At 38.9% G+C, this 26,946-nt stretch overlaps 1 protein-coding gene across 1 annotated transcript in view; it reads left to right on the forward strand.

The window, feature by feature from the left end:
• Nucleotides 1-26,946, forward strand: part of LOC120224241 (dual 3',5'-cyclic-AMP and -GMP phosphodiesterase 11A) — a 217,510-nt gene that overhangs the window by 151,436 nt on the left and 39,128 nt on the right. The window contains exon 5 of the mRNA XM_039222485.1: nucleotides 17,193-17,257. Within this exon, the coding sequence (XP_039078416.1) occupies nucleotides 17,193-17,257 (65 nt within the window). The remainder of the gene's footprint in view (nucleotides 1-17,192; nucleotides 17,258-26,946) is intronic.

Genomic DNA, 26,946 nt, shown 5'->3' on the forward strand with positions numbered 1-26,946 from the left:
GCGAGATCATGACCTGAGCTGAAGTTGGATGTTTCACTGACTGAGCCACCTAGTCGCCCTAGGAATATTTTAACTTTAATGTGTCAAGTTTATCAATTTCCTTTAAAAAAAATTTCTTAATGTTTATTTATTTTTGAGAGAGAGAGAGAGAGAGAGAATGAGTAGGGGAGGGGCAGAGAGAGAGGGAGACACAGAATCTGAAGCAGGCTCCAGACTGAACTGCCAGCACAGAGCCCGGCGTGGGGCTCGAACTCAGGAACTGTGAGATTATGACCTGAGCTGAAGTCCGACGCTTAACCAACTGAGCCACTCAGGCACCCCTATCAATTTCCATTTTGATTGGTGCCTTAAGAGTTTTGTTTAAAAAAACACTTTATCTGCCTCCATGTTATAATAACATTCTGTCACATTTCCTTTAACCCATCTGGTATTTATGGTCTTGGTATCCATCTAGAATTTATTTCTTGTGTATAGTTTAAGGCCCTCTATGTATAACCTTAGTGTCAGAACCATCCCCCCTCCCCCCACTCTGTAATGCCACTTCTGTATTACATCAAGTTTCCATGTATACCTGGGTCAGTTTCTGAGCTCACCAGTCTGTCTATTTCTGCACCAGTATCATACTGTCTCGGTTTCTGTAATTTCCATACTACACTTGGATATCAGACAGAACAAGTCTCCAGTGCTATTCTCTTTAAAATCAGCCTACTTATTCTTGGCCTGTTGCTCTTTCATATAAATTTTCAGAGCAGCTTATCAAGTTCCATGAGAAACTCTGTATAGACTTTGATTGAAATTGCTTTAATTTACACATCAGTTTGGGCAATTTCTGCAAGTAATGGAATATATAAGGGGAGAATGGCTTAAACCGTAAGAACGTCTGTGTCTTACAGGAGAGGTCTGCAGGACATGGCTGCTGATCTTGCAGTAGCCCGGTATGTAATCAGCAGGCCAGCTCTGTCCACCTTCCTGTGCACACACGTCTCAGTGCTCGGCTGGCTTTCATCCTTCTAATCCAGGAGGCTGGCCCAGCCCCAGGCAGTATGTTGTCATGTGACTGTGTCCCTGGGGAAGAAGAAAGGAAAACTCCTGTTCATGTCTCTCTCTTTTTCTCATGGAAGAAAGTCTTTTCCAAAAGAGGGTTTTCCAGCTGACTTCCCTCGAGATCTGTTGGTTGAGAACAAGATGTTCAAATCATTCATATTCTTAATATTTTTCTATTCTTCACTTCTTATTCTCTGATACAGGTGTGTTCAAATGTTCAGCATAACTGGGATTTATCAGCATCTACTTGTCCGATTCTGCAGGTTGTTGGTTTAGGTGTCTATATTAATAGTAATTGTTCATTAGTTTTTGAATTTGGGATTGGAGCTCGTTTTGATGGGAGGGTGTTTTGTTTGCCTGTTTCTTTGTCTGTGCCATTGTTTTCTTTGGTTCTCTCTGGTACTCTTCCCTCCCTGTCTGATAGTCTGTGCAGTTTCTTGTCCCCTAGACAAGAACTCGGCCTTATGTTGGGTCTCCTGCTGTGTGGTAATATTGCACTAAACCAGAAGCATCATGGTCCATTTCTGGGGGTGAAGCTAGGCCACCTGTTTCAAGGGAACAGTTTTTTTAGTCCCTCAACCCCAGTAGAAGCTGAAATTCCAGTCCTTGCTGCCTGCCCATTTCTGGACTTGGGGTGCAGTAGGCCCGTCTTCACGCTTGGCCCTTTAGAGATCTTTTCTTCTTATACTCTGCCATCCTGCCCTTCTCTTTTTTCTGCTTTTTAACCCCTAGATGTCTTTCTGGTTTTCTCTTTCTGTACTTTATCAATCTTTGCTCTGCCTTTGGCAGAGAACAGATGTGTTAAAACATTTAACGTATAGACATCTCTACTAGCAGTCTATATACTACTTTTTACAATTGGGGGAAAAAGTATCATTTCAGGAAAAAAAATCTGCTGAAAGTTTCCTTTCTCTAAAAATAAATGTTGCTTTTCTCTATTTTATTAGAATCATTCCTAGAAACAAAAACTTCTAATTGTTGACTTGTGATTTGAATATTTAAAAAGCTGGTTATTGTAGGCGTATGCTATTTCCTGGCCTTTCTTCATTTTCAGGAAAGAGGAAGAAAGGAAATTGAAATCTAGTTATAGATGCTTTGATTCATCAAGCTCTTAACTCAGTGTTTAGAGACTGCCTTCATGGTCTTTTTTTTTTTTTTTTTTTAATGTTTATTTACTTTTGAGAGAGAGAGCGCGAGAGCACCAGCAGGGGAGGGGCAGAGAGAGAGAGAGAGAGAGAGAGAGGGACAGGGGATCCGAAGCAGGCTCTGTGTTGACAGCAGAGAGCCCAGTGTGGGGCTTGAACTCGTGAACTCAGATGCTTAACTGACTGAGCTGCCCAGGAGCCCTGACTTCGTGGTCTTTAAACTGGGTAGGCAGGTGTTTACTGGCCAGTTCACTCAGGGGATACCAAAGATAGAAACAAGGAATGCCTTTCCAGCTTCTCTCCTGCCAAAATTAATATTTTACCCTCTTTTGCTTCCCTTAAGTGTTTTAGTCAATTTCAAGTGACTTTGTCAATGGTATTTTCCACTAGACTGAAAACATAGAAAGATTGTTCCATAGCCAGCTACTGTTGACAAAAGCAAATATTGAGTCCTTTGAACTGAATATTCTGTGCATAATGTTATTCCATTCCATGAAACTAAGCGATTTCTATCCCTTCTGCTAGTTTCTTTCTAGCTCATATTTTTACTATTATCTCTGTTTCTTTCTGTGCTTAGTCAAGAAAAGCAAGAAGCAGACATTTTAATCATAAAGTCCTAAGGCACTGTCTCGGCACTAGTATTTACAAGTGTTCTCCCTTCATGGATCATCCCGTGGTTGGCAACTATTGCACCATGCAGAACTCCATCAAGTACTTTATAAATGAGCTTATAACTATGATGCTGGTTTCTGGAATTCATTTCCTAAACCATGAAGCGTAAGCTGTATTTACTTTTTAACATGTTCCTTTCACTTCATGGTTCTTATGTAAATACACATACAGTCAAGCCATTGAACTTAATGATCTTCCTGAATCCAACACTTGGAAGAAAGAGATAGAGGTAATCTGACTGCTCTGGAACAGCCTATAATTCAGTCCCCTCCATCTGACGTAGATGGCAAAAATTGCTTCAGGCTTTCCTTTCTATTCACTTTCTTTCCATTTCCCTACCTTTCTTTAACTTTCCTTCTCCCTATAAGTCAATGTAAATTCTTTTTGATTTTTGTGCCAAGTGCTTTTTCAAGAGTGCAAAATGGCAAGTATCTAAAAAAACTCTGATAGTTATCCAAACAATCATTGTATTATGTATGTGTGTATATATATATACACACACACACACACACACTTAGATCACTAATCATTAATATATCATTATATATTTGTTATATTAATTCACTTTATTAATGATTTTATATGAATATATTAGATCATTAATCATTGGTATGTGTTAAATATATATGTGTGTGTGTGTGTGAGTGCGTGTCCAACTTCTGGACTTCAATCCCCACTGACCGTCTCCAACACATCCTGTCCCAAATCTTTACCACTTCTGAGATTTCCTATTTCAGTTAATAGAATCATAATTATGTAGTAAGTAACTCAAGCTAAAAACCACACTGTAGCCTCTTCTTCATTTATGTTCAATCATTTGTAAGCACTGTTGCTTTTATGTTGAAACCTTGTTTCTAGCCCCTTCCTCCCACCTCCAACCACTGACTTTACTCTGTCTTTACTAATCTCTTACCTCCACATTTTCCTCTTGACTTATTTCTTCACTTGCAAATAGGGCAGCCTACCTTTCCATCAATTCTTAATAATTCTTCTAGAAATCAACTTGACAATAAACTATTTTTAAAATAATAGTAATTCTTCTAGTTTTCTTTCTAAAACATGCATCTGTCTCTACCATGCTTCAGAACATTTGGTAACAACATTTGGTAACTTTGCCTGCACAATAAAATTTAAAAGCTTTGTTTTAAGTATTTATTTATTTACTTACTTATTTAGAGAGAAAAAGAGTGCGCATGTGCACACATTAGTGGGGTGGGGCGGAGGGAGAGAGACTTGCAAGCAGGCTCCACATTGCCAACAACACAGATAGAAACACGGGACTCGATCTCACAAACCGTGAGTTCATGACCTGAGCCGAAATCAAGAGTCAGACACTTAACCAACTGAGCCACCCAGGTACCCCCTAGCCAATAAAGTTGAAAATGCCCAACATAACAAGATTCATCTCCTCTGCTCCCAGCTTACCTTTGGGTGGTCCTTTCTGGTCCTCAGCCTCACCCTATCCCTTTCTTCCTTCTCCATCACCACCCCCCTCCATGGTCAGCCTATGCATGCATTTGTCTCTGTATCTTTGTACATATTGTTCTTGTGGAAGAGAAAATGTACCAGACAATTAGGGAGATAATTTCATCCAGGTATTGCAATAAGGAGAGCATTCATTTCTGAGGAACATCTCAAAGAAAAGAAAGGAAGGATGAAGACAGGTGTTATTTTGGAATATGCTAGGGCAGAGTCGTCCTTTGAGGTTAGCCAATTTTGGAAGACAAAGTGGTAGGGGGGATTTCTTTATTATTACTGTGTTTTGGGGAGCAGGGCTCAGGTGAAGTTCAACATTATCAACTCCGTAATATTCTCTGCATACCCCCCTCCTCCCATCTATTATTGATCTTTCTCTCTAGCTCAGAACAAGGCACTTGGGCTATCTTGTCCACTGGCTTCCAGTTGAGTTTGATAAACAAGAGGGATCAGCAGAAAGCTTAAAGTCTGGAAGAGAAAGAAATCGTTATTCCTCTTGTTCTTTGTCTGCCAGTTGTAGAGGTGGCTGGATTCTTCCAAGAATCCTCTCTCTAGCTCTAGCACCTTCAGGACAGCAATAACTTTATTCTCTCCCTCCTGCCATCCTTCCCTCTCTCCCTTAATCTCTGTGACCTACAGGTGTTTACTACTCTTTTAGACCTAGAGATGTTAGCTGCATTCCAAAGTTGCTAGTATCTAGGGGCATCACTATTTCTTATTGGTTTCTTTTAACCCTGCCTACACTTCTGTAACTAGTTCCTCTATTGAATTAGGCTCAGTTAAACCCATTTGAGTGTTCTCTCTGTTTTCAGCTCAAACTCTGACCTGTTTAGTCCTTCAGCCTGGAAAACATCCCACACTACTCATTCTAGGGCATGCCTGCCCACCCTTTAAGACATAGTTCACACACAGAGAAGGATAGGTACCATATGTTTTCACTCATGTGTAGAACAGGAGAAACTTAACAGAAGACCATGGGGGAGGGGAAGGGGGGAAATAGTTGGGGAGAGGGAGGGAGGCAAACCATAAGAGACTCTTGAATACTGAGAACAAACTGAGGGTTGATGGGGGTGGGGGAGAGGGGAAGAGGGGTGATGGGTTTGGGGGAGGGCACTTGTGAGGATGAGCACTGGGTGTTATATGGAAACCAACATGACAATAAACTATAAAAGAAAAAAATGACATAGTTCACATAAGTCTTCTTCTATATCCTCTTCTGGACACTTGTAGAAATTTGAACATATATTGTGGTGAAATTATACCTTTGTGTTGTTGGTCCATCAAAAGACAAGACATGATTCAATAGCTGCAGAAAAAGCATTTGACAAAATACAACATCCCTTCTTAATAAAGACCCTGGAGAAAGTTGGGATAGAGGAACTTACTTAAACATCATAAAAGCCATCTATGAGGAGCCCTCAGCTAACATCATCCTCAACGGGGAAAAACTGAGCGCTTTCCCCCTGAGATCAGGAACACGACAGGGATGTCCACTCTCACCACTGTTGTTTAACATAGTGCTGGAAGTCCTGCCATCAGCCATCAGACAACAAAAGGAAATCAAAGGCATCAAAATCAGCAAAGAAGAAGTCAAACTCTCACTTTTCGCCGATGACATGATACTCTACATAGAAAACCGACAGACTCCACCAGAAGCCTACTAGAACTGATCCAAGAATTTAGCAAGGTTGCAGGGTACAAAATCAACGTACAGAAATCAGTTGCATTTTTATACACCAACAATGAAGCAACAGAAAGAGAAATCAAGAAACTGATCCCATTCACAATTGCAAAAAAACCATAAAGTACCTAGGAATAAACCTAACCAAGGATACAAGAGATCTGTATGATGAAAACTATAGAAAACTTATGAAGGAAATTGAAGAAGACACCAAGAAATGGAAAAACATTCCATGCTCATGGATTGGAAGAATAAATATAGTTAAAATGTCATTACTACCCAAAACAATCTGCACATTCAATGCAATCCCAATCAAAATTGCACCAGCATACTTCTCAAAACTAGAACAAACTATCCTAAAATTTGTATGGAACCACAAAAGACCCCGAATAGCCAAAGTAATACTAAAGAATAAAAACAAAACGGGAGATATCACCATCCCAGACTTTAGCCTCTACTACAAAGCTGTCATCATCAAGACAGTATGGTATTGGCACAAAAACAGACACATTGACCAATGGAACAGAATTGAGAACTCAGAAGTGGACCCAAAAGTATACAGCCAACTAATCTTGGACAAAGCAGGAAAGAGTATCCAGTGGAAAAAAGACAGCCTCTTTATTTATTTTTTTTTAATTTATTTTTTTTATTTATATATATTTTTATTTAAGTGTTACAGTTTTATATTTTTTTTTCAGTTTAATCTTTTTTTTTTTTTACAAATAGTTTATTGTCAAATTAGTTTCCACATAACACTCAGTGCTCATCCCCACAAGTGTCCTCCTCCATGCCCATCCCCCCTCCCCCCCACATCCATCAGTCCTCAGTTTTTGTCAGCATTCAAGAGTCTCTCATGGTTTGCCTCTCTCCCTTTCCCCCACCATTTCCGCCCTTCTTCTCCCCCTTGTTCCTCCGTCAAGTTCCTCCTAATCCTCCTATACGTGCAAACATATGATATTTGTCCTTCTCTGCCTGACTTATTTCGCTCAGCATAACACCCTCAAGGTCCATCCATGTTGCTACACATGGCCAGATTTCATTGTTTCTCATTGCCATGGAGTATTCCATCGTATAGATAAACCACATCTTCTTGATCCATTCATCTGTTGATGGACACTTAGGCTCTTTCCATGTTTTAGCTATTGTGGAGAGTGCTGCTATGAACAGCCCCTCTGGAAAACAGTGTGGAGGTTCCTCAGGAAACTAACAATAGAACTCCCCTAGGACCCAGCAATAGCACTGCTAGGAATTTACCCAAAGGATACAGGAGTGCTGATGCATAGGAGCACATGTACCCCAATGTTCATAGCAGCACTCTCCACAATAGCTAAAACATAGAAAGAGCCTAAGTGTCCGTCAACAGACGAATGGATCAAGAAGATGTGGTTTATCTATACGATGGAATACTACATGGCGATGAGAAAGAATGAAATCTGGCCATGTGTAGCAACATGGATGCACCTTGAGGGTGTGATGCTGAGCGAAATAAGTCAGGCAGAGAAGGACAAATACCATATGATTGCACGTATAAGAGGATTAGGAGGAACATAACAGAAGACCAAGGGGGAGAAGAAGGGGGGAAATAGTGGGGGAGAGGGAGAGAGGCAAACCAGGAGAGACTCTTGAATGCTGAGAACAAACTGAGGACTGATGGGTGTGCGGGGGGAGGGGGAAATATGTGCTTGGAGGAGGGCACTTGTGGGGATGAGCACTGGGTGTTATATGGAAACTAACTTGACAATAAACTATTTGTAAAAAAAAAAAAAAATTAAAAAAGCAAAAAAAAACCAAAAACAAAACAAGACATGATTTATGCCCCTTGGTATTTTCAAGCCCATAAGAGTGCCTGCACACTAAGTATATGATAAATATTGATTGAATGAATAAATGATTAGAGTAAATACTCCTTAGCATAAGGGAGAAATTTATCAAGAAGGATGGTAGTGGATGATCATTTAGTTCAATTTTTTGCCCTGTAGAATAGTATTCTTGTGGAAAAATACAGATTAAGAAAACTAATGAAAAAAATCGTGATTATTAGATCATTCCCATTTTCTTTTTGGTGGCAGGAATATCTATTTGAGCACAGTATTTGTTTTTTAAGTTGTTTTTAAATTTAAAAAAAAAAAAGACCAGACCAAGTAGTGCTTGATAAATATCCAAATCAAAAAGACTTCTGTTCATGGAGCTTTTCCAAAGAACAGGCAGAGATGGCTGGGGATATTTTGTTTGCTTCACTGTGCCATGGGTACTGCCTTCCCCAGGGTGCAATAATCAGCGCTGATCAACAGCCAGCGGAGCCTGGAAAACTTGTTCAGTTTCATTGACCTGTAAACCACTTCTGATATGTCTCTTGGAAAACTTGCTTTTCACTTAGTGGATGTGAATGTGGGTATTTATTTATTTAATTTAGGTTCATTTAGTATATCTATTATAAAATCAGGCTTGGATTTGGAGAATAAATTTTAAAAAATTAATGATACTGAGAACTATACCATTGGTCCAAGTCAAGAATAAAGCATGGGTTTTATTCTCTCCTTTTATGCTTTTGTCTGTTTTTTATTGGTCATAATCTCCACAGTGGTACTATACATCCCATTAAATTGCTTTGAAATATTTTGGCTGGATTTTTTTTTTTTTTTTGCTGTTTCATTTTTAAATCCAGGTGTCTGACCATAAATAGTTTTCTACTTGAATGTGTTATATTTTTAATAAATGTTTTTTAAATACAGAAGTTGTTTGAGGCATGCCTGCCTAGAGTTTTGCTTTTCAAACAAAGATACATTTTGAAAGTGAAAGGAGGCACTTTTAAAAATGGTCTCAGGACAATAGACTTTATAAACGTTGGGGCTGTCCATGACAACTGGGACTTATGCATGTCCTCAAGTATATCCGCCTCCACTTACCACAGTGCCTAAAGTTTCCATCATTATAGTGCTGTTTTAGATGTGAAGATTATGATTCCAGGAACCTACTTTCTGAATTATAGTTAAATTATATAGGAATATAAATACATTAATCTATCATCAGCCATTAACAGTGTAGCAAAATATAACTAGTTGACCTGGTCCAGAGATGGCTCTAGACCAGGAGTCAGCAAACTCTTCAATGAAAGGCCAGCTAAGTAAATATTGTAGGCCTTGTGGCCCATGTGGTCTCTGTTGTAACCACTTAACTACACTGTTAGAGCAAAAGGCAGCCACAGATTATATTATAGTTAATGAGTGGGCTCTGTTAAAATGAAACTGTATTTATAAAAATTGGTGGAGGAATGAGAAGTGACCTGATCAGTCTGCATCTCTGGAATTGTATTACTTCTCTGCTCTTCATCTTGATGTACTCAGCATGGACCAAGGCCCACGTGTATGTCGCCTCTATAAGGGCCCAATATTCTGATGCCTTTGAGGGTTCAAGGGCAGGCGAGTCTAATCTCAAATTGCCCAAAATTTAGAAAGTCCATAAGGAGATTCCACGGGCAGCCCTAGGTTCCCAACAGTATGGTCTAGACTAGGATTTCTGAGATAAATCCATTCTAAAATGGACTTGGAGCCCTTCATAGCCAGGTCACCTGGAACCAGACTAACTTTATACATCTTATGGAATTGTGGCTGGGGCTTCACCACTCTTTTGATCTTATCTGGCTTACAGTGATCAGTGGATTTGTCCTCACAGTTTTAATGCTCTGTTCATATTTGACCACTGTCTTGATGTGATCCAAGCCTCCTTCTCTTTTATTCTTATGTTGTTTGCTATCAGCTGGAGGCCCTTGAATATTGTATTTCTTTTACCCACCATTCCAGAATCCTTTCCTATCTATGCCTCCAAAAAGTCCTCTTTTATATTAATGTTCAACTGTAATTAGTGTTACATAAACAAACTTATGTTATTTCATGTGTAAAAGTATTTTTATTCACTTTATACATTTTTCAAGTATGTACGTACTTAATCTCCTCTTTGTTTATACTTTTACTCAATTAATTATGAAGAACACTTAAGCCACCTTTCAGCAAAAATGCAAAAATTCATAGTGAGCAAATATTTTCTGAGTGCTTATTAGGTACCAAACACATGACAAAATGAAATGCAAAGTTTCAAATAAAAAGTGAGAAAGAGAAAGTAGATGTTATAAGCAAAACCAAATAAAATCAACAAACTCAAAACCAAATTATGCTGCAAAAAGATAAACTTTGAAACTAAAGCTTTGCTCTGAGCTTCCTAATAGCTAAGGTAAAAGAAAAAAACTTAATACATTTTATAATTGTTTGTTTAGCAAAAGGAATCATGCCAACTGATCAAGAAAATTTTCCTGAGCCTTATGTTTAAAATTTTTCCCCTTTAAAATTTATTTAAAGGTTAGAGGACTTATTTACTATTTTTCACATCTCTCTTTGTCATCCAGTACACATTATATGCTTTAGATAATCAACATTTAACCAAAGACTAGTCAATATTATTTTCATTTTTTTATAAAGACATGAAAAGCTATCAAATATCATATAAGGTACAAAGTAAGGGAATATAAACTATAATGCTGCCCTAACTTCTGACACCAATTATAAGTTCAAGGGTTCCCAATACTCAGGCTCAACAATTTGCTAGAAGGACTCCTAGAACTCATTGAAAGCTGTTACATTCATGGTAATGACTTATTATGGGGAAACATACAGATTAAAATCAGCCAAAGGAGAGATACATACGCACAGTCCAGGCAGGTTCTAAATATGGGGTTCCAGTTGTCCTGTCTCCATGGGGTCAAGGACATCGTTAACTTCTCCCGGTAATGATATGTGACAATATACATGATGACTGCCAACCAGGGATGGTGACCCAAGCCTTGGCATCCAGAGGTCTTTATTGGGACTTAACCACCAAAACCTAGTTGACAACCTGCATAGCTGACCTCAGTCTCCATTCCCTCCAGAGGTCCACTGATACCGCATGACCCAAACCACCACCACCATTCCCCCCACCCACTACCACCCACTGTTGTATGGCTCGATTACATTGTTACTATCTGGCTGGTCTAAGGTGTCCAGGTAAACAGAGACACTCTTATCAAGGCTGGACTTTCCAAGGGCTTAGAGGTTATCTCCCAGCAATTAAAGGCAATGGCCAGACCTTTCTTTAGGTAAGGTTAATTCTTATTACACATGGTCAACACTATGGTTCATGAATCCAGTGTCTGACTTTGATCAGAACGCCATGGACTGGTTTACTGGGGACAAAACTAGTACTCTCCATGATAGATAGTGCTAAATTTGAAAGATAATCCTTGACTTTCCCTTTATTCATTAAACACAAATTTAGAAAATAAAACCAATAAAATAAAATAAAATGAAATGTTTGACCCTGTTTTTCTTTATAGCATATGATTTATATTGAAATTAAAAGTTCCAACATTTTAGAAAAAAGCATTTCTTCCTTTTGGCAGTTTTAAAAAGTCCTCTTTTACGTTTCAGGAGTTCAAACATGGACATTTCATCAAGAGGTATTCGTTGATTTTATCCATTCTCTTTGTCATTCTAGTTCTCTAAGTTTTATAGCTTTAAAATTCCAGGATATTCTGTTCCATTTCTTGTAAGCGTGATCCTTAAGTGGAGTTTTTTTTTTTAATCGTTTTTTTAAAGATCTTTATTCTCTTTTAATCTCTGAGCATCTCCCAGGTTTGTTTTCTTAACATGTGGAAAGCAGAAGTTCACTTCTTATTCCAGGAAGCACTAGTTTTGAGGATCTGGGTAAATTAAGCTCCCTTCTGTAAAATAAATTCCATGCATGCAGAGATTTTTTTTTGTTTTACTTTCCCACATGTGGCCCCAGTGCCTTGCTTTATTTGATACACACAGACCTTATGTATCTGTTGTGTCAAAGAACAGTTTTTGAAAAGTAAAAAACCTAACCCTTGCATAAATCTAAAGCAAGTGTGTATCAAAGATTTATTTAAGTCATTAAAGAGAGAAACCAAGTGAGGTGGTAAAGTCAGCCCTAAGATAGGCACTGAAAAAATGCTGGGGTAAGATTATTAGGTTAGATTTCTAAAATGGTTACTATCATCCAGGACGATAAAATGGTAACTATGGGCTTTTCTACTGTGCAGAAATCATTTGTATTTCTACTTGGATAAAATTCATTTGTGTACTGTCAGCTGTTCTTTGTGGCTTTAATGACTCCTGGACTGCCTGATCACCCTGCTTGTTTTGAATTTTACCTAGTTATTGTCTATTTCTGGGTGCTTGTCCTCATCATGTGTGTTTAAAGGATAAGCCTCATGATGACTTTCTCAATTTACCCCTTCCCTCCTCTCTGTGTTGGTCCAGTTACATTCAAATTATCCAAAGGCTTCCCAGGTGCCACAAGCTACCTTTATCCCTGACTCCAATAAAGGCATGTACCCATGGGTCCTTGCTCTGTTCTTTCTCTGCTTGCAGTGACTAAACTTTTGGCTTTGGGTGACTTTATGTGACCCTTTGAGCATATCACGCACCCCTCTCTAGGACCTGTGATAAATTCTTTAATTTTGCATGCCTTTCCAAGTATAATGTGGCTTTGTCAGAATGATCCTTAATAAGCCCACGGGGGGGGGGGGGAGCTTACTCCCTCATTACAACCCAATTTGCGTTACTGTCACTTTTTCAGAAATTAATATCTATCCTTTTAGAGTTGCAGAGTATTCTAATCAACAGTAAAAAGGAAGCCAAATGAAGTGTTCTTAGTAATGTTGGAGAGTTTAATCTCATCTGTCAGGTCAGAGAGTTAAAAGGTACCTCCTTTTTTATTTTCAAATGCAGTAATAGTTGATAGTTTATTGGCAATTTGATTAGTTTTATATTAAGGCAAGTATTTTACTTCAAGCTACTTTTAGTCTATGTGTACTCAAATTCAGGCATTTAATGTATACTCAAAGTATATTTATAGAATTGATAAATAAAGGCAGAGTTTATCTAACTATTCTGGCTCTGAAGGAGGCATGTCCAAATAATTTGGTGTTGCAATACCACTTTTTAGGATGTGTATTTATTTATTTTGAGAGAGAAAGAGAGAGAGAGAGAACAAACACAGGAGGTACTGAGAGAGAGGGAGAGACAGAATCCCGAGCAGGCTCCATGCTGTCAGTGCAGAGCCCCCCATGGGGCTTGAACTCATGAAATGAACCATGAGATCATGACCTAAAACAAAATCAAGTCAGATGCTTAACTGACTGAGCCACCCAGGCACCCTCACAATACCACTTGCTCATGTTTACAAAAGCAGGGAGTAGTGGGGAGAGTGGGGGCTGTAGAATCAGACTGATCCAGTTCAGTTCCCATTTCTGCAGGGTATTGGTTTTATGGTGTCCAGGAAACTACTTAACCTCTCTGAGCCTTAATTTTCTTTAAGTAAAATGAGGATAATAATATGTACCTTACCAGTATGTTGTAAGCATTGATACCTACATAAAAGATTGGTCATAATTTTGCAAAATTCCTCATACACATTTGCAGTTATCTTAGTTCAGACTGCTACAACAAATTATTATAGAATGGATGGCTTAAAGAACAAACATGTATTTCTCACAGTGCTGGAGGCTGAGAAGTCCAAGATGAAGGTACTGGTGAGGGCAGACAGATCCGGTGCCTGGTGAGGGCAGTCTTTCTGGTTTTTAGATGAACACTTTCTCATTGTATCCTCACACCAGAGAAAATGAAAAGAAGCAAGCTCTTTCTGCCTCTTCTTATAAAAGCACTAATCCCTATGAGGCTTCACCCTCTAGACCTAATCACCCCTCAAAGACCCCATTTCCAAATGGCATCACATTAAAGATTAGGGTTTCAACATATGGATTTTTAGGGGACACCAACATACAGTCCATAGCAATAGCATAAACATGACAAAAATAGGAAAAGAATTTTCGGTCATCTAGTGAAATAATGGAAAGAAATCACAAATGAGGAGTGATCAAAGCAGAGATAGAGGACTAACTTCCCGTTTTAAAATCTGTAACAACTTCCCATTAGGCAAACAGAAATGAAATGCTACTACTATTTACCTTATTATTATTGTAACTTTAAAAATTATTTGGGGTAAGGGATACAGAAATGCTGAGGCATAGGAGCACATGTACCCCAATGTTCATAGCAGCACTCTCCACAAGAGCTAAAACATGGAAAGAGCCTAAGTGTCCATCAACAGATGAATGGATCAAGAAGATGTGGTTTCTCTATACCATGGAATACTACATGGCAATGAGAAAGAATGAAATCTGGCCATGTGTAGCAACATGGATGGACCTTGAGGGTGTTATGCTGAGCGAAATAAGTCAGGCAGAGAAGGACAAATATCATATGTTTGCACGTATAGGAGGATTAGGAGGAACTTGACGGAGGAACAAGGGGGAGAAGAAGGGCGGAAATGGTGGGGGAAAGGGAGAGAGGCAAACCAGGAGAGACTCTTGAATGCTGACAAAAACTGAGGACTGATGGATGAGGGGGGGAGGGGGGATGGGCATGGAGGAGGGCACTTTGGGGATGAGCACTGAGTGTTATGTGGAAACTAATTTGACAATAAACTATTTGTAAAAAAAAAATTATTTGGGGTATAGTTTGAGGGATTTATTATCTGGTGATAGGAAATAGTTTCTTTGTGGCTTGCTAAGTCTTGTGAAACCGGAGTATTACAACTGGATGGAGATTTCCAAGTGATTGGTTTCTGTTTAAGTCCTCAGTTGAGATAAATGTTCTGGTTATTTTTGCTGTGTAACAAATAAACCCAAAATTTAGAAGCTTAAACCAATCACGTTATGGTCAAAGATCTCATGGATCAGGAATCTGGAGAGGATATCAGAAGGCTGGCTTTCTTTTTTTCAGGTTATCTGGGGCCACAGTTGGGAAAACATGGAGATCAGGGATGACTTAATAGCTGGGGACTGAAATCAACTTTACATTTGTTCACTCCTATGTCTGATTCCTAGGCTGGGATGACTTAAAGACTGGAGCTGCTTACCAGAGCATCTACACACGGCCTCTCTTTGTGGTTTTTGGCTCCCTTTCAGCATAGTGGCCTTAGTGCAGTTAGACTTCTTACATGGTATCTCAGGTCTCCAGGCACAAATATTCCATCAGGCAATACAGAAGCTGCATTGGCTTTTATGACAATCTCAGGAAGCACATGACATGCATTCTAGATACTCTAACCGTCAAAGTGGTCAGAAGCCCACTTAGATTCAAGGGGGAGGAACATAGACCCTACCACTTGGTAGGAAGATGGCAGGGTCATATTGTAGCAAAGAGTGTAGGATGAGAGATATTGTTGTGGCCATTTTTAGCAAATAAAATTGGCCACAGTGAATGATTTTGTAGAGGCCCAGTTCACATTGGCATATGAAAAGAAATGTGCTCTGTAGTTGTCAAGGGTATTCGCTTGTAGTTGGTCTATTGTCGCTGCCCTGCGTTCAATGAGTCACATACAATTTTCTTTGTGATGGGCTTTTCTTTTCTTTTATCTTTTCCCTAATGTTGCATTTTCTTAGTTTGGGTTCATTACCTCACTGATAAAGCTGTTCTAATATTTAATCTGTTCCCAGTTTCCAGATCATTTTCGCAGATGCCCATCAATTCCTCATAAGTGGTTAATTTAAAAAGCCTTTGAAGCATGACTGCACCTGGCTAAGGCAAATCTAAATGTCAACCTTGGAAGCATCCAGTGACATTCAGATGACTCCTCTCAGTATAAAGGACTTGTTTTTCTATCATGTGGTACAGCTTGTCAAAAGAGGGCCAGAAATGGTACTTTTCCCACTCAACATTTTTAGCGCTGTTGAAAGAGCTGGCACTCTAGAATCATGCAGACTTGCCTTAATCCCAGGTGCCTCATTTAGTTGTGTGAAATTCAGAAGGTTTCTTAAAAATTATGGGTTAGTTTCCTCCTCTATATACTGAGAATAAAAATCCCTGCTTTATGGAATTGTAATAAGGAACTTAAATAGTCCAAGAAGCTTCTGATGTACAGCCTGGTTTATAGTAAGAACTCATTAGTAGCTAATAATAAGAAAATCTACCTTTACATATTCTGTGTCCATAATTTTCTTTCAATGTATTAAGTTTTGACCAGGTTCTTGCACCGAGTATGCCAGTTTCACGAGACAAGTGAAGGAGGAAAGTGTCCACATTAGGGAAGATCTTTGAAGAAGATAGCTTTCTCTTCTTTAGCCTTGGAGCAGAGGTGGGGGGTGGCCACAAAATGTTCACCTGAGAACAATGGTAAACCAGGGAGGCAACTTCAGGAGCCTGGAATTGATGGAGGGCATCCTTTTTGAGTGGTATTTTGTCTCTACCTTCTTCTCCATGGATAGTGATTAGATTATTCAAAGGGCAATAAAAATTTTTTAATGTTTTCAAATGAGATATCCCTTGGCAGACTACCACAAGATAGTATACACCTCATTGTAAAAATATATACATAGCTGGGGTGCCTGGGAGGCTCAGTCAGTTAAGTGTCGGACTTAGCTCAGGTCATGATTTCATGGTTCATGAGTTCAAGCCCCACATCAGGCTCTGTGGTTATAGCTCAGAGCTTGGAGCCTGCTTCAGATTGTGTTTTCCTCTCTCTCTGCCCCTCCCCCACTTGTTCTCTCTCTCTTTCTCTCTCTCTCTCTCTCAAATAAGTAAAAACATATATATGTATATATTTAATTTTTTCCTATGTTTGTTTTGTTTCTTAAATTCCACATATGATTGGGGGAAAAAAAGAGGAAAACCGAGAAACAGACTCTTAACTATAAAGAACAAATTCATGGTTACCAGCAAGGGAGGCGAGTGGGTTACATAGGTGATGGGAATTAAGGAGTGTACTTGTTCTGATAAGCACAGTGTTTATATGGAAATTCTGAATAAATTCTACACCTGAAACTAATACTACACTGCACAGTAACTAACTGGAATTTAGATAAAAACTTGAAAAAACAGATATACATATTTAGTAAAATGTATTAAAACTTTGGCAATGTAAGCCATGTTAGACATAAAATACAAAATGTAAGATAGAAGTTTCTTCTTCTGTCTCGTGAGATTTCTCGACTTAAAATTGCTCTTTAATCTCCAATTATTGTAATCATCATTATAAAAATGAAAGCTGCTTATTGCATTATTTTAAGCTGCAAGAAAGCTTTAATTGATTTGGATTTATGTCTTTCTGTGTGGCAGGTGGTGAAGTTTACCAAATCCTTTGAATTGATGTCCCCAAAGTGCAGCGCCGATGCTGAGAACAGGTAGGGCTTGTGAGTTTCAGGCTTGTCTTTAGCCACCTAGTCTTTGGTCCTTGGTGTTGGCAGCATTGTGTAATTCTGTGAGGAAAGGAGTTCTTTCTTTAGATCAGCAAGTGCAGCTGAATATCATCACTCTTCTATGTTTCACAGCTTAAATAAAAACTGTTGCCTATGTGTGTCAACTATACTTCAATAATAAAAATTTTTGACAAACTATAGTTGAAAAATACATGTGTATACATTGCAGTATAAAACTGCAAACAAATGAAGTCAATATTTAGATATTCCCTAATTACACAGACAGCCTAATTTTCTGCTTTATTCTGGCCCTTTACTTCTCTTCTACCTTTTGTTTGCTTATATTTGGCCAATAATATATATATTTGGAAAGAGTGAATACAGTAATTCATTTTTGTTCCCATTGGTATCTTTGAGGTAAAAGTGAGGGTTGGGGACAGTCAGTGAATTTCTCTTAGCTTTGCACTGCCCTGAACACTACTTCGGCTGCTACAAAAATGGATTCTGTTTACTTTGGTCACTTCTAGAAAAAGGGCTAAAAAATAGTGAAATTGACCAAAATGCAGAAATCTGGAGAAAGACAAGTAAAGCATTTATATGACAGCAAGATGATGATGATGTTAATACTGATACCAATTCCAGCAAGATAAACAGCTTCTATTCACTGAGTGCTAAGTGTGTCAGGTTCTATCCAAAAGCTTGATATGCATTTAATCCCCTAAATAATCCTATGAAGTCAGCATCATTACCCCTGCATGACAGGGGAGAAAACCAAGGTTCAGGAAGTTTACGTGACTTCTTAAAGGTTCTGCAGGCAGTAAGATTCATAGTCACATCTAAGGACAAGGTCACCTAGATAAAACTCTCCCAACCTCTAAACTTTAATCCTATTGCCACACATAATTTACAGGCTGGGAGTTAATCTCATATAGTGAATGTCTGTTGGGTTAATGTTTCCCAAATCTGGCTGATCAATCAGAATCAAACTCGGAGAACTTGATAAAAACAATTCTCAGAACCAGCACTGAGAGATTTGATTCAATATGTCGAAATTGAAGTCCTAAAGATCTTTAGATATATTCAAAAGGTTGGCTGGGTACTACCTGCTTCAAGATGTAATATTCAAGGGTAATTTGATTTTATATATCCTATTGTTGCCTCAAATTCGGGAAATAGTAATCAGTACATTAAAATCGACACTTCATTTAGTTACTTCAATTTTTATCCAGTGCATGAAATTTAAAAGAGGCCTTTGCTACATACTGTATAATTCCATTTATAGGACATTCTTGAAAAGGCAATATTATAGACAGCAGATCAGTAGCTTCCAGGAGCTAGAGATGGAGAGAGGGTTTACTACAAGGGGACACAGGGAAATTGGGGATGTGATGGAATTGTTCTGCATCCTGCTGTGGTGCTGGTTGAATGACTGCATTGGTCAAAATTTGCAGAACTATACACTAAATTTTGCCGTCTGTAAACTATCCCTTTTAAAAGGGAAAAGGGGTACTTTTGTAAGAGGTTTTTGTTTTCATGAAAACATATTTATGTCCCCAGCTATATGTAATGTCAGCTAATCTACACCTAAAAAAGATACTTTGAGAGTTACTAATGGTGTACTAAACTGTTTTCTAAAATTTTCACGTAAAATAATGTGAAATACATTAGGAATAAATGTGTATTCATACTCATTCCTTTAGCTAGTCATGGCCTCATTAAGTTCTCCCTCATATATGGAGGGGAGGAGGTTTATGGAGTTATTAAAGTACAAGTTTTGAAATCCTTGCACTTCAGCGTTGTTCTTTTTTATGCTACTGGATGTGTCCTCTTGGCCACTGCAGAGTTAAATATTTCTGATCTTCTGATTATATTTAATGCTGAAAGAACTCCCATGTCAAAATGAAATGACCCAAGGCCCAGACTGCCCTTGGCTAACTTTCTGATAATAAAGAAAGAAAGAAGTGAAGAAAGAAAGGTCAGATTTTCTTTAAAAAAGACATTTGAAAAGTGCCTTTGAACTTTGACATTATAAAATAGTACTCTCCATCATTCTATTTGTGGCCTTTAAATTAATGCAGAATGTTCATTTATCTCTGAAGACCTTTTCTGCATTGTCTAGTAATTTCCCTCTTGTAGATGTGGGATCCTTCGGTCATATATTGGAAGTTAAAGGAATAAAGACAAGTGGCTCTAGCATTTACTTCGCCAGAGGCTGTAGAACAGTCATTGAAACAGGCTATGAGTCTACAAATGACAGCCTGCTCTCAATACGCTGTAAATCTTTCCTTTAACCTTTCATCACTCAACATCTTTACTATAGATAATATCCATTAGATACCTTAGTCCTCTGGATATCATTCTAAGTTATAATAGGATAGCTTTTGAGGATAATGTCTATGGCATCATGCAACACTGTTTCAGGATACTGGTTTAATTCTGATGAATTCTGGCTTGGGGCTTGCTGATTTTTATAGACCATCCTTGCTGACTTTTTTTAAAAAACCAATTTTGTTGCTGACTCATCATTTTTACATATTGTCCTGTTGGGCTAACTCCTTTGTCATGCCACACTCCTCTCAGTCTTCATGTAAGTAATACCAAGCAGTTTGAGAGTTAGAAATGATTTGATCTATTTCTCTCCATGAGGCATGTACCTCCTCTAAGGGCATCCTTGACAACTCCTCCAGTGATAAAATTTGCACTGTGTCACCATGAGCTTTTTAAGTTCATTGGGATTTCTTTTTTTTTTTTTTAAGTTTATGTATTTATTCTGAGAGAGTATAAGTGGAGAAGAGGCAGAGAGAGAAGTGGGGGGAGAAAGAGAAAGAGAATCCCAAGTAGGTTCTATGCTCCATGCTGAGCCTGACATAGGGCTTGATCCCATGACCCACTGTGAGATCATGACCTGAGCCAAAATCAAGTCAGATGCTCAACTGACTGAGCCACCCAGGTTCCCGCCACTGAGAAGGATTTCTAATTGTTAGAAAGGCACTTTACATTCCTATAATTTCCACACATGTGTCCTAAATTTGTCTATTAAAGATAGTCCTTGTTTCATTAGTTATATTTCTTCATTCAATAACCCTATGTTGAATTCAACTACTCTGTGGTGGGAACCCAGATAGGTAATAGGGCTACAGGGATTTTTTAAAAACCAGCAGTCTCTGCCTTCAAAGATCTCAAAGCCAATGGATGGGTGTAGGAGTAGTTTAAGAATTTAATATAACCATAAATAGATTTCACCAGGCCTCCAGACCATGGCTGTAAGTAGAGTCACATTAACAGTTATAATTTACACTTGGCTGCTTGGTCATTTCTCCCTTGTAGTGTAAGAACCAGCCCCTTGCAAAAGCCACTCTTGAAGTAGTTCTGGAAATCCCCAAGATTTAAACAGACAAAACCAAAACAATTTTATTGCATCATTTTTCTAAGTGTCCACTCCTAAATCCTGTCTCTAGACATAACAGAGCAGCATCTGCTGGCCATGGCCTTCCTTGCCTACTCCAGAATTCATTGCACTGTCTCAGAGGCACCTGGGGCCTTCTCAAACCTGAGCAAGGCTGGGTAATGAGTGTAGAAGTGGGAAGAGGGCTCACTTTCCCTACCATGTGTTATAGTTTGTGACTTGGCCCCAAACAGTCTTGTATGTACCCCATTTTTTCCAAATCTTTCAGTTCCTAAAGCTTTTGTCTGTAGCCCTTCTTTCTCCATAGGACTTGGACTTAGTCCTTGGGGCCAGGATTTCAAATCAGATCCCAGATTGAGGGCCAACCACTAAGTTGCTCTCTTGGTTTCCCCACCTTTCTTCCATGTTGGCCACCAGAACCTCCCCCTCACAGTCCCTTTCTCTCCATGCACATATTTTGTGCAAATAAAGGCATTTTCATATACAGATGTATCTCAGTTTATGCTCTTATGCCCTACTATCAAGTAAATCGGTGATTGCAAAGCAATTCAATACTTTCTATAAAAGGTTTGTGCAAGGTGGCATTTTAATATAGAAGAAGGACACCCAACTCATCTGGGTAAAAATGGAAGGTGATGTTCAGGGAAAGCTCTTGGATTGGTGAATCTTCAATCAGATCCTGTAGGACAATGGAAAGTTAGTGACACAGCTAACTTCCTGGATAAGGAAACATTGTAAACAGAGGCACAGAGGTGAGAAAGCTAATAAGACCTGTTTCGGGATCTTTAATATGGGCTGTGAGCTATTGTTCTAAAGGTCATCATAATTGATGCTGATGGCCCTTAACTCCGTGTAAAGTGCATCCAGCTGCCCAGAATGCAATCTGATTGGGGCAAATGTCTTATCAGATCCTTCTGAAATGCTCAAACCCTTTTACTTGGCCTGGAGATTGGCTACATGCTTACTCAGAGGGGAGTCACCACAGACAATGACATATTGAGATTTGTGTCTTGAAAAATCATCTGGACAGTAGAGTGGATGAAGGACTAGAGGAATGGTTAGCTAAAGCCACCAAGGGATTAACCTACTGCCTCGCCTCAGTGTCAATGGTTCAGTATTGGAAGACTATCATGGATCTGTCCTTATCTTTTCCATGTTAGAAATTGTTAATCTTAGATCATTTTTATATTTCATGATCCCCAGACTCTTTGCCACCCTTTTTGTTCTCTCCTGTATGTGCCCCAGCTTGTCAGAATCCTTCTTAATGTGTTGTTTCTCAGAATGGGACATGACTTTATGTTTTTTTCCAGAATCAGAACAGATCAGGAAGAAATATGTACCTCGCTTTTTCACAATGCAATACTGTTAATGCATTGATTATTTACAGTCATCTGATGTTGTCAATGTTGACTTAAAAGAAGGAGAAAAAAAGATCCTATCTGATCCATTCAATGCTCCCCTTCCTCAGATCTCACTGTTGGAACCTTTACTATGAAGCCTAATTTAAGAAGATTTACTGAATCAGCCTGAATAAACTTTCTTGGATCTTTTATTCAACCTTTAAAAACCTCTTTTCTATTCTCAATGGGAACAGATAGTATGAATGACCATGTGTACCTTAGAAATAGTAAAAGAGGGCCGCCTGGCAGCTCCTTCAGTTAAGCATCCAACTCTTGGTTTCAGCTTAGGTCATGATCTTGTGGCTTTGTGAGTTTGAGCCCCGCAGTTGGGCTCTGTGCTGGCAGCAGAGAGCCTGCTTGGTAGTTTCTCTCTCTCTCTCTCTCTCTCTCTCTCTCTCCCTCTCTCTCTCTCTCTCCCTCTCTCTCTCTTGGTTTAGGGAGCCTTTCAGCAGTGCAGGTCACCCTGGAGAGTGGAGAGCTAAAATGTTGTGTCTGAAAAGATAAGGACAAATAGTAGGTGGAATAATGGCTCCACAAAGATATCCAGGCCCTAATCCATGGAGCTTGTGAATGTTACATGGCAAAATGGATTGTGCAGGTCTGATTAAGAATCTTGAGATGGAAGAAATGGGCAGAAGACATGAACAGACACTTCTCCAAAGAGGACATCCAGATGGCCAACAGACACATGAAACGATGCTCAGCATCCCTCCTCATCAGAGAAATACAAATCAAAACCACACTGAGATACCACCTCACGCCAGTCAGAGTGGCTAAAATGAGCAAATCAGAGAACTCTAGATGCTGGCGAGGATGTGGAGAAACGGGCACCCTCCTGCACTGTTGGTGGGAATGTAAACTGGTACAGCCCCTCTGGAAAACAGTGTGGAGGTTCCTCAGGAAACTAACAATAGAACTCCCTTATGACCCAGCAATAGCACTGCTAGGAATTTACCCAAGGGATACAGAAATGCTGAGGCATAGGAGCACATGTACCCCAATGTTCATAGCAGCACTCTCCACAATAGCTAAAACATGGAAAGAGCCTAAGTGTCCATCAACAGATGAATGGATCAAGAAGATGTGGTTTATCTATACCATGGAATACTACATGGCAATGAGAAACAATGAAATCTGGCCATGGGTAGCAACATGGATGGACCTTGAGGGTGTTATGCTGAGCGAAATAAGTCAGGCAGAGAAGGACAAATACCATATGTTTGCACGTATAGGAGGATTAGGAGGAACTTGACGGAGGACCAAGGGGGAGAAGAAGGGCGGAAATGGTGGGGGAAAGGGAGAGAGGCAAACCATGAGAGACTCTTGAATGCTGACAAAAACTGAGGACTGATGGATGTGGGGGGGAGGGGGGGATGGGCATGAAGGAGGGCACTTTGGGGATGAGCACTGAGTGTTATGTAGAAACTAATTTGACAATAAACTATTTGTAAAATAAATAAATAAATAAATAAATAAATAAATAAATAAATAAATAAAAAAGAATCTTGAGATGGGAAGAATTATCCTGGATTATCTAAATGTTCCAGTGTGATCCAAATGGTCCTTATAAATGGAGGTGATGTGACAGGAGAAGCAGAGGTCAGAGTGACGCAGTCTGAGAAAGAATTGAGCTGCCACTGCTGGCTTTGAAGATGGAGGAATGGGGCCATGAGACAAGGAATGTGGGCAGGCTGTCTAACTGGAAAAAGGAAGGAAATGGGTTCTCCCCTAGAGAATGGTTATTAATTGTAGGATAATAACTTTGTGCTATTTAAAGCCACTTAAGTTTGTGCGAATGTGTTATAACAGCAATAAGAAACTATTATAGAGGGTTGAATGTAAAGAGAGCCCAAGAAGAAAATTCAGGAAAAAAAAAACAAAGGATTAAGGAGAGGCGAACCAAGTCTTCAAGAATTAAGGGGGCTGAAGACATGCGCAGAGGCTGAAACTTGTGGGGAAAACATGGCCAGTGAGAAATTCCCAGGGATGGTACAGGTAGAAGATTTGTCTCAACTGTATGTTGTGCTCAGTTTTAAAATATTACCCCTATTTTGTCCTTTGCTTACTATCTTCAATTGCTGCTGGAACTCTAGTGTCTAAGCCGAAGGCTCTTCTGTTCAGTCACTTTGACCCTGAAAAATTTAAGTTATACTTTTATAGACCACTTCTGAGAATATAAAGATAGAAAAAAAAATGAGATCTTTGAACAGTCAGAAATATTTAAAATTAGAAATTTGCTCTCTTTTAAATGTTATTTCAATAAAACCTGTTTTCCTCGTGCAGTGGGTTGAATAGTGTTGCCTCAAAATGTGTGTCCATCTGGAACCTTAGAATGGGACCTTATTTGTAAATAAGGTCCTTGCAGATACAGTTAATTAAGGATCTTGACGTGGAATCTTGCTGGATATAAGGTGGGCAGTAAATCCAGTGACTGATGAGGACATATAGGGACAAAGGAGAGAAATCCATGTGAAGACAGAAGCTGAGACTGGAATGATATATACAAGTCCAGGAACACTTGTTCCTGGAAAAGGCAAGAAAAGATTCTCCCCTTGAGCCTTTGGAGGGAGGATGGCCCTGCCAATACCTTTATTTGGGTTTTCTGGCTTCCAGAATTGTGAGAGAATAAGCTTCTGTTGGAAACCACCAACTCTGTAATAATCCTTTATGGCAGCCCTAGGTAGATACTAATATACTCATTAAATGAGGAAGATGAGATAATGTCTGGGAAATGTCTCTTCCATCAACAAAGTTCTGGGAAGCTATGAGTCTATGAATTGACTGTTGTGCATTATAGTGATATTTTTACTAATTAAGGAAAGAGAATTAACTTATTGAAAGGCTCAGATGTCACATGTATGTTGTTTAAGTTTATTTCGTGTATGCCCAATGAATTAGACTTTATTCTTCTCATTTTACAAATGAGGAACTTAAGGCTCAGAGAGGTTAAGTAATTTGCACACATTTGCGGGTTACTGCATGTTGAATTTTTTAGTCTGAGAGTAGGGCTACTAGCAGTGCTCCCTGCCTTCCTGCAGGCTTCTGTCTGGAAGAAATTCTCTTAACCATCTAATGCTCACTCTACTAAGACCAAGGGCCTTTATATGGAAACCAACTTAACAATAAACTATGAAAGAAAATAAATAAATAAAATAAGAGTAACCAAAGAGTAAAAAAAAAAAAAAAGACCAAGGCCCTAATTGGGTTTAGATGTTGTGTAATAAGTCTTTAACAAGATTATACTATGATCGGCATTGAAATAAACAGTTATTGTTTCAAAGAGAAACATGGAAACACAAAATGGAGTGTAAATTTGATATTAGTGATGAAAATGTTTATTGTTGGGAAACTGGCCACAAGTCTAGATGTTCTTGCAAAGCAACAACTGAGGAAGAAACTATAAGGAGGTGGAGTGAGGCTATGTTTTGTAACTGAAATGCATACTAAAGGATCACTTACCAATGCCAAGTCATGCAACTGAAGACAAGAGAAATTGCCAAAGCATTCACAATATATGAAAGACATTTTAAAACAGTAAGAGGCTGGCATAACCAACTTCATGCATGATGCAAGACCGTTGTTTATCGAAAGCTTCAAATATTTTGGAAGCTGTTGAATTTCCAGGGATAAGTGATTCAGGTAAAGAAAAAAGGAAACTATGAATTTAGTCAAACAGAAAATACTGAGAAAATCCCAGTGTCATTTGACATGCCTGTCAATGTCAATAGTCATAAATAATCAACACCAAGAACATAGATTACAGGGACGCCTGGGTGGCCCAGTTGGTTAAGCATCCAGCTCTTGATTTAGGCTGAGGTCATGATCTCATGGTTTGTGAGATGAACCCCGTGTCAGGCTCTGTGCTGAGAACACGGAGCCTGCTTGAGATTCTCAATTTAATTAAATTAATTAATTTTTTAAAAAAGTATTTATTTTGAGAGAGGCAGAGAGACAGGGAGAGACAGAATCCCAATGCTCTGTGGTGTCAGTGCAGAGCCCAGTATGGGGCTAAAACTCACAAACCATGAGATCATGACCTGAGCCAAAACCAAGAGTCGTCATGTTTTACTGACTGAGCCACCTAGGTGCCCCTTGATGCAGTTTTAGACATATGGGTGCACAGTTAAAGAATTGCTGGTGGCATGGCCAGACAACAGCAACCCCTTAAAATTTCTGTCTACAAACCAACTAAAGATCACTTGAGGAAAGAATATCAGTCTGGTTTGGCTAAAAACTTTTCGAGTGACACTTCCTACTAATTTCAATAGAACGTCAACATCAAACCTTACGGGAGGGTGCTCACAGTTTGGAAGAGAGTCCTGGAGACTGTAATGGAGCACCCTTCTAATAGATGCTGCATCCTCAATATCCTGATAGTTCAGAGGATGATGACTGCAAACATCCATGACTCCATATTGAAAAGTGATCAGAAGAGTGACACTGAATTTCAAGAAATTTCAGAAATGTCTTAGCCAATTTATTCTGCTTATAAATTTTCCTTTTATACATAATCAATTTGTATAGTTTAAATTTTCCTTCACAAATTGGTATATGATAAAATTTATGGCTAATCTAATATTTTTAAAATAAGATTAAAATATCTTAAGTGATAAGAACAAATTGCCCCTGCATTTTTTTCTTTTTGTTTTACTGTCCAAAAATAATAGCGCATCTTACAGTCCATGGTATTGTAGATTCCATGAAATGATATGACCCTTCCACACATGGTTTTTCTTGTGGCTTTTCTACCTCTTAGCTCATTTGCACCTTCCTTCCCCTGAGGGTACATATATCTCAACTTTGAGAAGCACCTTAGGGGATCTGTAGGGTTTCTTTCAATTTTTAGATTGGACAGCCCTATGAGTCTT

This window comes from Hyaena hyaena, unplaced genomic scaffold (assembly GCF_003009895.1).
Source record: "Hyaena hyaena isolate Hyena2069 unplaced genomic scaffold, ASM300989v1 scaffold_1137, whole genome shotgun sequence".
In the NCBI taxonomy this organism is placed as follows: domain Eukaryota; kingdom Metazoa; phylum Chordata; class Mammalia; order Carnivora; family Hyaenidae; genus Hyaena; species Hyaena hyaena.